This window comes from Silurus aristotelis (assembly GCF_946808225.1).
Source record: "Silurus aristotelis genome assembly, chromosome: 14".
Classification (NCBI taxonomy): Eukaryota; Metazoa; Chordata; class Actinopteri; order Siluriformes; family Siluridae; genus Silurus; species Silurus aristotelis.
Window position 1 is genome coordinate 14528128 of NC_139587.1, and position 17838 is coordinate 14545965.

Below are 17838 nucleotides of genomic sequence, written 5' to 3' on the forward strand. Positions count from 1 at the left end.
TTGAAAGTCCCCGCTGTAATGTAATGTAAACTATATTCATCAGACAGAGCGATTCAGTAGTCATATTTAAATGTTTGTTAGTGCTTTAATTAATGGGATGTGGGTACTGGACTCTGCAGGGCAGCAGATCCCCCGGAGCAGGATTAGGGACCAATATTATGTGGTGTTTGAAGTATAATTAAGATTGTAATCGAACGCAAAAACATTGATAAAGATAATGAAAGCTTTCTTGGAAATTAACATTTGAAATTAACATCTGAACCTAAATATAGCACATAAGACAATAGTAGAGACAGATATTATCTTAAATTTTCATGTATGTAAATTTTCTTGTGCCGGGCCTTCTCCAAGGCTCACACTGTAAGCTTTTTTTTTTTGCCTTTGCCTTTGCCACAAGTAAAGCACAAATACCACGGAAGGCCTTGTTGCTTGGCAACATTTCTACCAGAGTTGCAGGAAAGTGTAAATGTGGTTTTGAGCACGTCCGCTCTTCTTATGTTCCTCTCTTGCTTTCTTTCTTTATCTCAATCCTTTGTGCATGCTTCACTTGGCTTTGAACAACAGGATGAGATTGAATGTTTTACATGTCTTATATAAAGGCCATTAAGGTCAACAAATGCAACTTGTGTCACTATGCTGTTGTTGCAATTCTTTGTATACTGTACAAAGAAAGAGGAACTTTTGTTAGCCAAAAGGAGATGTTGAGATCAATGAGGTCATCCAGTTGTGCTCATTGTTGAAAAATTATCCACTGTCATGTAGGGTTTTTTTGTTTTTTGTCTTTTTAGTTTTTACTTTGCATATAGATAAAATATGTGCTTTATTGCCTATTGTTTACACATCAGATGTGTATGTGGATGACTATAAACAACCACTCATCCTGACATCATGTGGCCAGCCAACACAAAAATAACTGTACTAATTCTCACACACACACACACACACACACACACACACACACACACACACACACACACACACACACACACACACACACACACACACACACACACACACATATGTACTTCCTCTGTAGTTCACTTACACAGTTCTGTTCGCTATTTACCAAAAGGCAAAGCTCACACTGGAAAGGAGAGAATTGACAATACTTCTTTTGAATTAGTTTGTTCCATACTTAATTTTAGAAGTAGTTTTCACAATTCACAATGGCCTCACCGAACATATTTATTGAAAAGGGTGGTTTTAATGGGTCATATATTGTTCAGGTTACACTTTCTGTGGATGTGGAGGACACAAATTTTGCAAAGTTTTGAAAGGTAGTTTTCAATGCACAAGAATGACTCATCTCCAAACTTTTAGATTACCCGACGCTTCTTTTGTAATATGAATGCAAGCACTTTTCTTGTTCTGCTTTTCAAGCTTTAAGATACAGTATTTATTATATGAGCCTAAAAAGGTCTGTTTTGAGCAGATTAGGAGCAGAAATACTTTAATAACAGAAATACTATTTATTTCTAAAATAATTATCAACAATTAAACAAAATAAATACAAAATTATACCAGACTGTATAAGCAATCAACTTTCAATAGAGTGTTCCCAAACCCTTCCAGGTGCTGTGAATTAGATTTTTCTGTAAACCGATATAAACAACCTGTTTAACCAAATTAAACATATAGAAAAAACTAGTTCCTGTCTGGTCATGTGACTTCCCCTCATTCAGTGTTCTTCACTCAGCAGAGCAGAGCAGAGAGAAAGAAAAGAGCTTTCTGTGTTTCTTCCTCCTCTTGGCTTTGTTATTGGGTGACAGTAGAACTGGCAGGCGTTGGTGTAGCTGAGAAAAGTTTCTTACCGCTACAGCTAGAATTGTTCTCCTTAAGTAAAATCATCAACCTCTGAGCACAATGTTACGGCGGAGACCTTCAAATGCTTCAGAGAAGGAACAGGGTCAGGTGCAGAAAAAGAAGGTGAGAATGTGTCTTTTTGTTCAAGTAGTGTATCTCTGCTGGGGAGGCGGTTAATAATAAAATGATGCTCCACTCGAGATCCAACCTGGAGTTTTAAATGATCTGAATTGAATTTATAATAGTATACACTGCACATTGTATAATTGTATGATTACATTAAGTGAGAATTGGTAAAAAAGCAAACCGTGAAAATCTCCTGAATTTTAAGTGATCTTTACTTGAAATATCATATAAAGAGAAATTATGGTTTCATACTTTCTGAATGTCCTTGATGTGACCTTTAAAATAATTATGCAAGAGTTGAGCATCTTGCTTGGGTCAAAGGACTAAAGTACGACTAGAGAGTTTTTCTCATCACCATATTATTGTTCAGGTTGAGTTGCAATGGCCGTGCAGCATTTCCTGTAGAGACACAGAACGTCATCATACATCCTGAATTTATTCTTATCTCATAAGCTTCAGAGTAAGTTACTTTTGAGATTCATGAAAAGGTTTCAAAGTGACATTTACATTTCTGCTTAGAGCCGGCGTACTTTTATCTTTTTCATTTACTGGGAATCTTCACCTCCTACACGTAGTTCCACTAACCCTGTTTTTTTCTTTTTTTTTGTATTTAACCTCTTTTGTTTATCAACCACAAGTTTCAGTAAATAAAGACAACTGACAAAGCCCTGTATATATCTCCCTAACAACACTAAATATACATGTGCAAAAAGAAAACTATTTAAATTCACAGGATTTCAGCAGTAAATATCATTAAGTGGATAGAAGCATTATATGATAATTATAATAATTATAGTTTAGACATAATTCATATATATATATATATATATATATATATATATATATATATATATATATATATATATATATATATATATATATATATATATATATACACATAAAATGTTAACAAATGGCCTTAAATAAATAATCTAACATAAATATTTAAAACATAGTAATGCTTTCTGAGAACAGGATCGGCAGTTGTTCTGGTTTAGCATAGCGTGGTTTGGTTGAGATAGTGCCAGGCTTCATTTTCTTAGTACAATGTGACTTTGTCTCATATCTCCACCCAGCATTTTGTGCCACTTTTTTCTCAGTACAGGAAGTGTCAACGTCACTGCTTTTGCAAAACGTTTGCAGACCCATCCTGGAAACATTTTGCTCTGTATTGAAAGCAGGCTATGGCTTGCTTACTTTCTCACTTTGGCTTTGAAAATACACAATGTATATTCAAAGTTTTATGAGTTATTCCAAATAATGCAATGTACAGAATATGGCCCTTAATATAAACATGAACACAGGATATTTAAGCTTATCTGTCATCATTCTAAGAAATACACTTGACTTACCTCAGTGCTATTAATAAAGTGTCGAGCCACAGACTAAATGTTGCTATCATTAAAGTAATAGCTGTTGTGAGAAGAAAAGCCTCTCATAGCAGGTATGAAGCATTGAGTATACTTATTACAATCACTCCCATCTGAGTAAAATTTGTGTGTGTCAACAGTTGACACTCCAGAGGTCCAGTAGCTTTAAAGATTTCATGAAGCCAAAGCCATCCTCACCTGTGGTGAATCCTGAGCTCACACTGGAGGAGTCGGTAAGATTGCTTACAGATTAACTTTACAAAATAATTACATGGGTTTCCCAGATATAGATATATATATATATATATATATATATATATATATATATATATATATATATATATATATATATATATATATATATATATATATATATAGTAAATGTGATACAATATTAAAAAGAAAATGTGTGAAATGTGCATAAAATTAATGTAATTGTTAAAAAGTGAAATTCATGTCATTGTCATTCATTTCATCATGGTAGACCTGCGTGTTTGTTTGTTTTTAATAATTTTTTTAACTGAAATCAGCAAAACTCTTTGGAAAATGTTTTCAGCTTTGTTTTTAGTTTTTTAATCGGTTGTATACAGACACCAGAGACCCAATCACTCCTGTTATACAAACAAATACACATTCTTGTAATTGGACAAATAGTCTACAATAAGATTCAGGTTTTTTTGCAAATAGTTCAGTTGCACTTCAAAACGTACAGAAGAGTGGTCCCGTGTTGGGAGACCGAAACCATAAAAAAAAATGACATATAAACCACAATGACAATTTGAATTTTACTCAGGATATCATTCGCATTTTGAGCTAGCCAAGCATAGAGCCTGAGCAAGCTTCTGAGAAAAACATGAAAATCTAACACCCGATAGACAACTCTGCATATTGCATACTGAAGGGTTCATTTTAATGTATGATTCATCTTCAAACACAAAGCCACCTGGGCAGCAACTGTTTCAACAAACACTAGCATCTACAGCATTCACTTATTGCTCATAACGTCCAAAGAGAAGGTGACATACAGAAGAGCACATGCTTGTCACTGTGGTAATGATTTACTGGAAATGTGGCTCAGTTGAAACCGGTGAATCTTTCATCTGAATTGAGAAATGCGTATTTCTCAGTGCTTTGGAAAAGCAATGGTAAACCTCCTGAAAATGTAATAAGGACTGACAGTTCTAAATGGTATTATTAAATTTTACTGTAAAATTACAGCTGTGTCTTAGTCAGTGCGTTTAATGTTGATAAAGAACAAAAGTGCAATTTTTGATTGATAAAGACCAAAGGCATTTTGTCCTGTTTTATGTCATACACTTTGTTATAATTACATGCAATGGCAAAAAAAATATGAAAGGGGAAAAAAGTCAAATACAAAGTCAGGATGCTGTGAATATGCATATGAGACATGAAGGGATGAGTGGGCAGAAAGCGATCATGGTATTGATCACTCAATACCATGTGACCACTCTGACAACAGTTTAATTGTGTAATGTAAATTTGTAACAGTGACCCAAATGATTTCCCCGCTTAATTACAAAATACTTTTTACGTTGTTTTACATTTTTACATTTTTAAACTTGTGAAACTGACATAGTAAGATGATAGATAGATTTTTTTTCTACAAAAAAAAAAGTTTTTACCTGAAAAAGAATGACTATTTTGTGGAAGTAGGGTTGGAGTTATGGTTATAGACACAGTGAAAGTTTAGATTATTTGTTAAGGCTAGGTTAAACATCTACAAACTATCTTACAGAATAACCCTAAACATGTGTTGCCAAATTCCCCTTAGCTGCCAGAGAGTGAAGTCCACGAGAACTCAGAAAAAAACGGTGGGAAGCTGGCAAAGAAATGGAGGAACGTCATCAGTCGCACAATGACTCGGAAGACATCCAAGATGGTACAGAAAGTTCTTGCAGAGGAAGGGGTGAGTTTATTAAAGGCACAAATTAAATTGTCTGAATAGGTACATCTGTCCATTAGAAATAGGGAAGTCATATTAATAGCTAATGGGAAAAAAAAACATGCAAATTATTGATTATGTCTCCCCCTTGTGGAGGATCATAGAAAGTCCGAAGCAACCTGTATTAAAATATGTTGTAATACGTTTTAATTTTTAAATAAAGGTAATGTTCTTTTCTGCAGATTGAGAGTGGAGAAGATAGCTCAATGTCTCCAATATCCCCTAATGACTGGATTCCAGATCTGAGTGCTGGAAACCGGATATCTATGTGTTCCAATAGTTCAGAAGACACCACACATTATCCCCTGTGTCGTCAGTTGTCTGGGTGTAAGTCCTCACCACATTTTTATGACAAAATGTTACTGCTTTTCGTGATGCAGTGCTTCATGTTCTTCCAGGAACTAAATGTCACTATTATGAGTAGTATTTCCATTGAAAAAAAATTCTGCTGTTTGTACATAGGTGGGGACAGGCAAAGTTTGGACAGTGGCTTCAGTCAGAGGGACAGTATGGACAACACTTATAATGGACCATTTTGTGGCAGGGCCCGTGTGCACACTGACTTCACCCCCAGTCCCTATGACATTGACTGCCTCAAATTGCAGGTTGTTTTATCAAATAACAAACACTGGATAACAAATTTAATATAAATATATTAAACATTCTTTTGAATTCTACAAACTTGCACATAAATGTGATGAGTGTCTTTGCATTAAACAATATATTGTGCTCCCAAAAGAACCTCAAAGGTTCTTTAAATTGATAATACTAGTTTTTGGAAAAGGTTCATGTTGACTATATAACATTGAAGGAAATTCCAAATAAAAAAGCAAGCAGAAAAAGCATTTAAAGTGCTAAATGTAGCATTTTTCTTTCTGTGTATTATAATAATAAATTGTTTTTTTCTATTTTTTTATCACAGAAAGGTGATATCATCCAAATCATTGAGAAGCCACCAGTAGGCACTTGGACTGGAAAGCTCAATAACAAAGTGGGCTCCTTTAAGTTCATATATGTCGAAGTGCTCCCAGAAGAGAACACACCACCTCGGAGGAAGCGTTGCCACAGTCAGGGACAGTTCAATAAGCCCAAGCCGAAAAGGCTGGATGAAGTTTTGGAAAGGATTGGCCTTAAAGTAAGCGTCAACTAGCTGTGTGCGTGTGTGTGTACATAATTTCAAAAACGCCCTCATACTTACAGACTCAAGATAAGATAAACGTTCAAAAAAGAACTAAAACATGAAGGAGAAGCTGTCAATTATTATACATGTTGTTTCAAAGTACTTATATAAGTAGTAGTCTTTGTAATAGAAGTTTTCTTTTTTTTTGTCTAGGACCTTGAATCTCTTCTATCCATGCATGGCTTCCAAAGTTTGGAGGACTTTAGTGGACTGAAGGAATCCCACCTGAATGAGTTGAACATCACAGATCCTGAACAGCGCACCAAGATATTGACAGCAGCTGAACTGCTTCATGATTGTATGTCATTTCAGTTTCTTACTTCCTGTTATGTTTATTCCACCTTGAGGTTTTCCGAGTAAGCAACTCGCTGTTAACCATTAGCAGTCTTTCTAAAGAGTTGTGATGACATTCAAACGAGCTGAGAAATTAAGCAGAATCAAGAAGGCAACACCACAGATGTTAAGTTTTATAGCAGACACTTCCACAAAATAATCAGCTTAATTTTACTCTTCCCATTCATGTACATCATTAGCTCTTATTTAAATAGCCACATTTCAAGCTCTTCTAATTGAGCACACAGTTGGCCTGAAGCAAAGTGGTCATGTACATCTTATCACATTGTTAACTGCACAACAATTGCTGTTAATAATGACCACACTTACTCAAGAATTTATAGATGATCAACATTTAGGAACTGTTTTGGTGTGGTTATTGCAATAATCGGGTTTAAATCCAAAACCAGTTAATAAAGTCTATTGTCTCTTCTGCAGCTGAGGGAGAGTCTGATGAAGAGGCGGAGAAAGCTGAGGAGAAGGTTGACATGCCGCGGGACTCTGGTTGCTATGAGAGCACAGAAAACCTGACAAATGGGCGCGAGGAGAGTGAAACGGAGGCCAAAACAGGACCTGGTGAAGATAAAGATGCGGAAACAGAGACACAGCTTGACACAGTTGAGAAGAAGCTGCAAGACCTGACTGTGGAGGAGGAGTCCTGAGAGTATTGAATCAACACTGGAAAAACTCTATCGCTGTGCTTCAGGGACTCAATTTCCTTCATTGATGGAGCAGAAGTGTTTGTAGCAGCCCAACTCCCATGGCACACCTGCTTCCAATGTTAAGTCAAGAATGCTGAATTACAGGGACCATGAATATAATCTAATTTCTGTTTGATGCAGCAGAGGGCGTTTATACGGTCATCTCACTGTGAATGGACAGTGGCTATTTTTTTCTGCCATTCTGAGAAGATTCTTAGAATTTTTTTAATTGCTTTTACACAAATTTTATGCTGTAAACAGAATAAAAATGGACATTCACACTTTGTCTGTTGGTTATGGTCATACATTTATCTGACCTAAATTATGCTGTATAATAGATATTGGATTACTATATAGTTCTATATAGTAATTGAATAACTTTCTATATAGTTTCAATTATATTCAAAATATTTTAACTTTATAACTACTTGATCTAATATTTTTAAATGCCTTTTGATTATGAATGTACAATGCAGTATGTCCGATGTATTGTTATATTTTTCTAAACAACCTGTGACAAAATGGGATTGAAAGAGTACTGGCTGTATGCTTTATTACTGCCTTTGTCCTACACATGTCGAAGTACAATCATCCATTCCTGTATGTGTTTTTCTGTATAGTTTTTGTCATTTTTACTGCAGTTGCCAGCTTTCTGTCATATTTATGTTATCAATGTCTTGTTTACGGTCAACTATTTTGCAAACATTAGTAAAGAAATAAAAAAATTGGGGGAATAAAAAAAATAAAAAAAAAAGAAAAATGTACAGCACAAACAAAGTGCATCAGAATTGTTGGTTTTCCTGAAAAAACACACCAATAAATGTACAGTGAGGAAAATAAGTATTTGAACACCCTGCTATTTTGCAAGTTCTCCCAGTTAGAAATCATGGAGGGGTCTGAAATTGTCATCGTAGGTGCATGTCCACTGTGAGAGACATAATCTAAAAAAAAAAATCCAGAAATCACAATATATGATTTTTAAACTATTTATTTGTATGATACAGCTGCAAATAAAGTATTTGAACACATGTCTATCAGCTAGAATTCTGACCCTCAAAGACCTGTTAGTCTGCATTTAAAATGTCCACCTCCACTACATTTATTATCCTAAATTAGATGCACCTGTTTGAGGTCATTAGCTGCATAAAGACACCTGTCCACCCCATACAATCAGTAAGAATCCAACTACTAACATGGCCAAGACCAAAGAGCTGTCCAAAGACATTGAGACAAAATTGTACACCTTCACAAGGCTGGAAAGGGCTACGGGGAAATTGCCAAGCAGCTTGGTGAAAAAAGGTCCACTGTTGGAGCAATCATTAGAAAATGGAAGAAGCTAAACATGACTGTCAATCTCCCTCGGACTGGGGCTCCATGCAAGATCTCACCTCGTGGGGTCTCAATGATCCTAAGGAAGGTGAGAAATCAGCCCAAAACTACACGGGAGGAGCTGGTCAATGACCTGAAAAGAGCTGGGATACACAGCCAGGATAACCAAGGAGTGGCTCTGTAAGAAGCATATCAAGGTTCTGGCGTGGCCTAGCCAGTCTCCAGACCTAAACCCAATAGAGAATCTTTGGAAGGAGCTCAAACTCCGTGTTTCTCAGCGACAGGCCAGAAACCTGACTGATCTAGAGAAGATCTGTGTGGAGGAGTGGGCCAAAATCCCTCCTGCAGTGTGTGCAAACCTGGTGAAAAACTACAGGAAACGTTTGACCTCTGTAATTGCAAACAAAGGCTACTGTACCAAATATTACCAGACTTTCTCAGGTGTTCAAATACTTATTTGCAGCTGTATCATACAAATAAATAGTTTAAAAATCATATATTGTGATTTCTGGATTTTTTTTTTAGATTATGTCTCTCACAGTGGACATGCACCTACGATGACAATTTCAGACCCCTCCATGATTTCTAAGTGGGAGAACTTGCAAAATAGCAGGGTGTTCAAATACTTATTTTCCTCACTGTAATTATTAAATAGGGACCTGGAACGACAGCTGTGTGTATTTATTAATACCCACTAGTTATGATACATGGACAAGCAAAATATAGTAAGATATAGTATAATTTAATGAACATACATACACACACCAATCCAGCATGTAAAAAGAAGTGAACGGTATGAGATAATCACAGTGTTAATACAAAGAAAATAAAAAGAAATTATTTTGCAATGGATTATAGTGTATATATTATACACTGTAAACATATATTTCGAGCAGACCTTTAATTTTTCCTAATATTCAGTACATATTAACTTCTACATACAATGACTTGGCATTAAGACTGATTGTAGTTTGACAGGTCTCATGTGATTGATCACTTGAACCTTAAAATAAGCATAATGGGCCTAATCATGAAACAAGCAAACCTTCCACAGACAGCATTGCAGTGCGATCATCAAACAAATGAATCCTTCATACGACTGTTCACAACAAATTATGCACCAGAACATGCTGATTTGGTAATAAGAAACTGATCTTACTACTTTGTACAGAAAATCAAGAAGTCAAACGGAACTGAACAATCTTAAAGCCCAATCAGTAAATGGCACAGGTGCCTCTATTAGCATGGACTTTGCAAACATATATTAAATGTTCATATTATACATTTTAGTAGGTGCAGCATTGTTGGAAAGAGCCAAAGGCTTCCACTAAAGTATAACGAATTCCTGGTGCATCAATCGCTAACTGGAGCTTCTAAGTACAAGGCTCTACACAAACGTTCCAAATAAATAAAAGAGAATAAAATCAAAGTCATATGAAACATTTTCACAAAATCAGCCATTACATTTAAATTTGTGCATTAAAAAATGTTTTCCAACATGTCTGTGATTGACTTGGCATCTCTAAATGGAGCTCAAGCTGTAGTCATCCATTTACAGTTTAACCCCAAGCCCTAGCACAGGAAACATAAATACTGCACATTCTCTTCTTTTGATTCATTTGACACAAGTAGCCTTGTTATAGTGGTCAGAAGTATTCCAAGTGTAATTTTACATTAACAAACCCCCAACCCCAACCCCCACCCTCCCCGCCCCAATAACAAGACAAAAAGAAAAATGCTCTGACTAGCAAAATATATTGCACAGAGTTGAAGATACTGTGTATGTAGTAAATGGTATTTGAGTTTGTTCATCATTGTACACTGACATTCTTCCACTAGACATTAGCTTTAGCATACATAAAGGTACCTACTCTACCCTACATACAAATCAAACTTGTCAAAAGGGGAAAAAAAGGTCACTTACACAGATCACAGAATAACATGGGTTAAATAGGATGACCACCAAAATAAACTTGCATATTATATTCCCTTTATCTGACATCCCTAAGTCCAGCACTGATGAGTTATATATGCAGCATGAGATTAACAGATATGGAAGGATTATGAGGGGACAAAAAACATCTATACTGAGTTGTCATAGCAAATATGCTGCTCACCCAAAATATTTTACCAGGTAATGGTTGTAAGTGAAGGAAGAGAGGAGAAGAATGGTGGTGTTGGTGGTGATAATGACGATGATGAAGGCAGTATTGGACAGACCTCTCTTATTTCATTTGTTGTGTTAGGAAGGAGAACAAATCACCAGAAGTATGATGAGGCAATTTCTCCCCACCATGTACATTCACAGACATTCTTTCACTTCTTGTATCCACAAATTAACTATGTATATTTACACCATGTCTTGATTTGTTGCAGGTCAACATTACATTAGTTTTTACATTTGAAAAGTTATCACTTTAATACTCATTGTACATGATCTCATCTGTATAATGAAATGAAAATTGAAGGGTTTCTCTGCAAATGGCCTTATGTCGTCTGAGATAGTGCAGCTTTCAGATAAGGCACTGTTACTAGTGTCTGTCAACAAGAGGCCAACATGTATGTGCTGAAACGTACACACCCCTCGAATACAGAAAGTGTGTCCTTTATCACAGATTAATCGAAAACAATTTCTACACTGTTTGTGTTGATAAGAGTTCTCTGTAAAGCGCCACACTTTGGTGAATAATATTTAAGAAAACAAAGACATGTAAAGTTTAAAATAATGCAAATGACAATCATTAGTGTTTGAAAATGGCATCCAGTTGGCCCCTCTCTGCTGCTGGGACATAAATTCACCTGTTTGTATGCAGATTAAATGTAGTACACTGCTTTTTGTCTCTCTTTCAAATAAACACTCCTCCAAATGTTTGCGTTGCATAGGACCTGTTTCGCCAACCACTGCACCCAGTTCTACAGATGTTATGCATTAGATCAAATGAAACGTTCATTTATGAAAAATGGCCATTGAGAAATGCTGCTTGAAGGAAAGCATTGCAAGTAGACGATCAGCAAAACAGTCCATTTGATTTTTTTTGTCTATTGTATGGTTCTGCCATGCAGCGTTTCAGAGAAAGATTGAGAGCTCGTGATATCACCAGAGACCGTCGGCAGCAAAGCATTTGAAGTTCATATGACCTTCACCTGAACATGGACAGTGAGGAATAGATCCTGCTCTGATAATCAGAGTCTCTCTCAGAGCCTGCCATTCAGATCGTTCAAATATGCACCTTTATTAAAGAAACAGAGATTTGCAGCGGCGATCTAATGGGCTGATTCCTTGACAACGATGGGGGTAGGGCCAACTTTAGGGGATAAGTCTCTTGGGCTAGATGGTTTCTCTTCTTTCGGGGTGCTGGCTGTGTTTTTTTGGAAATTCCCAATTCCGAGTTTGGCCTCATCTGGAGTGTGTTCATTAGGAATCAGAGGAGCTGTAGTTTTCTGTCAAGAAAGGAATAATACAGTTAGAGTTGAAAGAATGTGACTTGCCCTGCCATATTCTTTATATCTAAACGAGGATGCTGACACGTGGCTAAAAATCTTAGATTACAGCCATCATCACTTCAATTGCATTACATCTGCAGATTTTGACTTAAAACCTTTCTTCACATTCTAGTTATTGCTAGATTTGATTACTGCAACACTCAATAGTGGCAGTGCCTCTGCAGAACAGAATGCTACCCTTACTAAGGCTTTCTGTTCCAGCAAGAATCCAATTCAAAACTATTCCAGGCAGCAAACAGCTTTGTACCACATCGTCTATGCGCATGTATGCCAAATCCTGTATATCAGCTTCAGGGGCCTGGTGTGTTTTTCCATTTTCATTCAACGCCGCACTACTTCAGTGTCCCGATTCCTTAGTGGTCTAAGGATTTTGAGCAGTCCTGTGCCCCTATTTCTTCCCACAGGTTTAAAGACCTTTCACTTTACACAGTATCTAGGACACCACTCGCATTTCACTTACTCGCATTACACCATCTTTTGTATTTCTTAATTGTATTCTTTTGTACAACTTACAATCTTTTGTTATTTTTATGCATACTTCTTGTTACCAAAGCCTACATTAGCATATATACAGTGCAACACTGTCTCTAGCTTCATTCATTGCAGATTCACCAGCTGCCTTGTGTTTTTGCACTTTCCCATACGAATTCCTGAATGTATTAAAACTTAACATGACATTACGGTACACTGAACTCACCCAAATGTAAAGTTGAGATCGTGTCTATGCTTTACATTTTTAATTTTTTTTTAACAATTTCTTACCTTTAGCTTGAAGCACAATGGCAAAGCAAATAAGATGCCAGGGTTTGACTCCCATTTAAAGAATATAAGTGTAAAAGGTCACCAGAATAAATTTTGTGCCTCCATCAGCACCAAAACCCCACAAAACAATGGCTCCCATTATCTTGTTAAAAAAGCACACTGACAAACTACAAATTCTAAAAGTGTTCAGAAACTTCCGGTGTAGGTCATACAGAAATATGTTTGCAAATGCTTGAAATGCAGCAGAGTAGTAGATGCTTTGAAGACTCACCACATTCACACCACAAAAATACACACACTTACTGTGTTAGGCAAGGCAGGAGTGTTTGTGGTGGCAGTGGCATCAGAAGCACCAGAAGAAGTAGAGACAGAAGGTTCTACAGGCATCACCCCTCGTCTGTCCAACACACTGAATAGACAGATAAACAAGAAGACAGAGATAGAGAGAAAGAGATAGAGAGAAAGAGAGAGGGCATGAGAGAGGATAAGTAAATGTTTCAAATGTGCACAGAACATTTAGACCATTTTAGATTTCTTCCAGTCATTATTATAAACAAAATCAGTAAAGTGCATACCTAGGGTAAGTGGGGCCACAGAGGACCTCACAGCAGTTCTTTATAATGTTCTTGTGACTGTATGGGTTCTGGATACGGTTCTTCCCTGACCACGATCCTTTAATCTGCACCATAAAGAAACAAAAACTTCATAAATGCTAGTTAAAAAAACCTCAATCCTGCCAGAATCCAACCCATTTATCAACTACAGTTTAACTACTGTTATTTCCGGACTATTAAGCGCACCCAAATATAAGCCGCACCCACTGAATTTGACAAAGATTTTTATTTTGAACATAAATACGCCGCACCTGTCTATAAGCCGCAGGTGCCTACATTAAAACTAATTAACTTTACACAGGCTTTAACGAAAGACAGTGCCTGTTACACGGCTTGTATTTAAACAGTAGCCTACCAAGAAAGTCATTGTTTACTGTATTCCTCCTTCCTTTCACAACTATTTCTCTCTGGAGCTTTTCTTTTGGATTCGTCGTGCGTTTAAAAATCACCATTGGTGAAGCTTTTCTTCCGATGCCGTGCAGCTCAGAACACAGGTGAAGTGGTTGTTTTTCATGCCCGGTTGTTTTCAGCATGACGAATGATTCGCATTTCCTGTTGACAGTCCGAGTAAGCGGCAGGTCAAACATCAGAGGAACCTCATCCATATTTATGATGTGGTGCGGCCCAATTCAGTGGGAGCACATCTGATTTAATATAAAGTATTTAATTGGTTCACCTGAACCCGTTCGGCAATTTCATTGGTCTAATGTTATGGGGCTCAGTTTTTTGTCTTGAAGCTTGTGAAACAGGGAAAACCCAGGAAAAATCCATAAATTAGCCGCTACGTTGTTTAAGCCGTGGGGTTCAAAGCATGGGAACAAAGTAGCGGCTAATAGTCCGGAAAATAGTGTACTTACAAAAGTTTAGCATCTTCTGTCAAAACTAGTTCATTCACTTCACTTTCATAGGAACTTTAACATTTTGGATATTATTCAAATACATAAGTTTGTTGCATGTTCCACATTACCATTTAACATTTAGTCCCCCTTTGCTGATATAATAACCGCCACTCTTCTGAGAAGATGGTTCACTAGATTGGAGTGTGCTTGTGGAGATTTGTGCTCATTCAGCCAAAAGGGCATTAGTAAAGTCAGGTACTGATATGGGGTTGGAAAGCTTATTATGATTCATCCCAAAAAAAGTTCACTAGGTTTGAGATCAGAGCTTTATAGTAGGCCACCCAAGATTATTCACATCAACACTTGTAGTTTATATCTTCATGAAGCTCACTATTGTTTACAAGGGCATTATCATGTTGGAAAAGGTTTAGGTCCCCTAGTTTAAATAAATGGAATTGAATGCTACTGCATCCAAAGACTCCTGTACGATTGTGTGCCTCCAACTTTATGGTAACATTTTGGGGAAGAAACACATATGGCTGTAAAAGTCAGGTGTCCATATAGTGTATATATTTCATCATTCTTTACAATGCAAAGATCTCCCCTATTACATCTGTAAAATATGTGTAAATACTGCAGAATATAAATCTCCTATTCTTTTAGTGCTTTTAGTTTGCATGTTCTAATGGAGGCTGCAGTAGAAAAAATCTTTTTTCCTTCTAATATGTTTGCATTTATTTTGTAAGTTGCTATGGATCTATTTTAAATTATGTTGCATTTGTATTTGTGCAGGACGTTGTACAACGCTGAAACTGAGTAACAATATGGCAATTTTTTTTATATAAAAAATATAAAAACTATGGCACTACATATAGTAACATGCAAATTTTATATTCTATATTCACAAATTACACTGTGTAGCATTTTTTTTTTTACATTCAGTGTGTCATGTGTGTGTGTGTGTGTAAGTAAAAAAAAGAAGGAAGTGGAAGCTGCAGAGGGTGACAGCTGTTGATGTGCCTGACAGTCCGAGGGTACCAGCTGTCACAGTGTCTGGATGTTCTGGCTGTGATGCTTTAGCAACATTTACCAGACAGAGTGTGAAGTGAGTGGGCAGAATAGGCAGGATCCCTGATGACACTGCTAACTCAGGAAAGCCCGGAAAACACATGGAAATTTTTATTTATTGAAACAGTTGTTCTTATATACAGTATATATATATATATATATATATATATATATATATATATATATATATATATATATATATATATATACACACACACACACACTTACAGATTATAAGAACTTGTGTGTGGAATTAATTAACCACCCTTTGGCTTTCATTATAAGCAAGTTTGCAGTTAATCAGATTTCATTCTTTTCTCAGGAAATTAAGATATAATGAATTGACAAAAAAAGTCAAATTTTATTTAAATAAAAAAATATATCTTTTTTTGTGAGCATCCTATCTCCAAAATATCATAAGTCGAGTGGTCATAGGTTGGGGTCTAACTGTATATTTAACATTAGTTAACATATTTATTAGTGATGCCTCATATCTGATTTCATCTCCAAATTATCTAGCAAATTTATCTACATACATTTTATAAAGTGTCAAAATTTATAGCACTTTTGTGATTTGAATATAGTGGGTTCCAGCCATGTGGACATTAAGGACTTGGGGAAATGATTATATAAAATGTATTATTATGGTTATTTATTATTTATATTATAGAACTATTGCCACTGCCAACAAGCAGCATCAACTGCATTTATGATTATTTGGCTTTATATTAGGCTTGTTTTCTTTTTTTTTTTTGGATGTTTCGATTGTTTAAATTTGAAAACAATTACATTTAAATTTGATTTGCTATTAAAAACTTTACAATTGTTTATTATGTTTTCAAGGGGTAAATTGTTAGAATTAAAAAGTCAATAAAACTAATAGCGGTCTGTGGTAATCGCATATTCATTTAAAGGACTAAGAAAAGATGCTCTGGAATTCGCAAAAGAGTGTTTTATTTTTTCTTCTTCCTTCATAAAAATTATTAATGAAGTTCAGGGTTTGATGACATGATGTAGTCTTAATGGCTTCTATTTTCTGCCCTGCTGTGTTTAAATTAGAAACAAGATTTCTTATGAAAAGTCTCTAAACTCCAATTGTCTGTCATAGCTAATGAATAATAAAAATAGTAGCTGCCCTGTGAGATGAATCCTCAGGCTCAGGTTTGAAGGTGCCCCCAGCATCCACCCTTTTTGGTGTGTGTGCCTGTGAGTCATCTGTTCCAATATCCAATCTGTATTGCTATGTCTATTATTAGCAAGATCAAATCCACATAGAAAAAAAAAACCACATGATTCAATGCACCAGGCAGGAATGGCCCCTACTGACAATGATTTTGTCTCTTTCTATGTCTCTCTTTCCCAGGCTGCTTCCATTCCACATTCTGAGCAGTAGCAGAGACAAAAGCTGAATAATCATTATAAATGTGTTATAATAGTTAAGTGTAAAAACCCAGTCCTATCAAGCTTTTGCAAACAAGTGTGCAAATAATGAAGTTGATTTCTGACTGTCAGGCCAAGGTGACACCTTAAACACCTCTGCGAGTCTGCCACAATTTAACGCACAACTGAATCTTTCCAGTCATGTGACAGGAAGCAGTAAGTCACACAAACATTTTTTAAAATAGTTTTTTTCACTTACATCTTCATTTGTGGTCTGATTGAGGGAGATCAGGTATGTATGGAACCCAGTCAGTCCCACAACTGACCAGAGTGTAAAGAAGCAGACCAGCACCTCCACCACAGTAGAGACAACAGTTAAGGAAAAACAGACAGGAACATCAATATACTGTACTTCCTAGGCTGCACACTGTATTATATGGTGCATACTGTTTACCCTACAGTTATCAGCGCACTGCAAACAGCTATAAATAGAGCTTATCTGAGAATATTCCATTTTACCTAACATCCGGCAATCTTTCTGGGCAGCAAAATAACTACTGGACTTTGCTCTTTAACAGGCTTAACATGTCTGAGACTCCTGTTGGATGTGTACAAGCTTTTCTGAAGCTCAAAAAATGCTGACATTCAAGGATGAATATCTGCACAACATGGTAATAAACCTGTTGATGACCATTTTAGCAAGAAAATTATATATAAACATTTCCTTTGGTTTATTTTTTCAACTATTCATAGTATGCATAGAGAGGTTATGTAATAGTTTTAGTGTAAGGATATGTCCCAGGGGTTTCTTTAAGAGTGTTCACAAATCCGGAGTCCACTGATCCTGTAGAGAACATGACACAGGA

At 36.2% G+C, this 17838-nt stretch overlaps 2 protein-coding genes across 2 annotated transcripts in view; one reads left to right on the plus strand and one right to left on the minus strand.

The window, feature by feature from the left end:
- The first annotated feature begins 1670 nt into the window (after positions 1 to 1670).
- sash3 (SAM and SH3 domain containing 3) lies at positions 1671 to 8079 on the plus strand. The gene is made up of 8 exons (XM_083560404.1): positions 1671 to 1926; positions 3440 to 3532; positions 5092 to 5226; positions 5445 to 5589; positions 5725 to 5867; positions 6185 to 6397; positions 6596 to 6740; positions 7214 to 8079. The coding sequence occupies exons 1-8, from the start codon at positions 1864 to 1866 to the stop codon at positions 7435 to 7437; spliced, it is 1161 nt and encodes a 386-aa protein (XP_083416530.1). The 5' UTR covers positions 1671 to 1863; the 3' UTR covers positions 7438 to 8079.
- Positions 8080 to 9531: 1452 nt separating this feature from the next.
- Positions 9532 to 17838, minus strand: part of zdhhc9 (zDHHC palmitoyltransferase 9) — a 32121-nt gene continuing 23814 nt past the window's right edge. Inside the window, exons 6-10 of the mRNA XM_083560403.1 lie at positions 17768 to 17816; positions 17232 to 17334; positions 13647 to 13750; positions 13375 to 13480; positions 9532 to 12246 (exon numbers count right to left, since the gene is read on the minus strand). Of these exons, the coding sequence (XP_083416529.1) occupies positions 12070 to 12246; positions 13375 to 13480; positions 13647 to 13750; positions 17232 to 17334; positions 17768 to 17816 (539 nt within the window). The 3' untranslated portion in view covers positions 9532 to 12069. The remainder of the gene's footprint in view (positions 12247 to 13374; positions 13481 to 13646; positions 13751 to 17231; positions 17335 to 17767; positions 17817 to 17838) is intronic.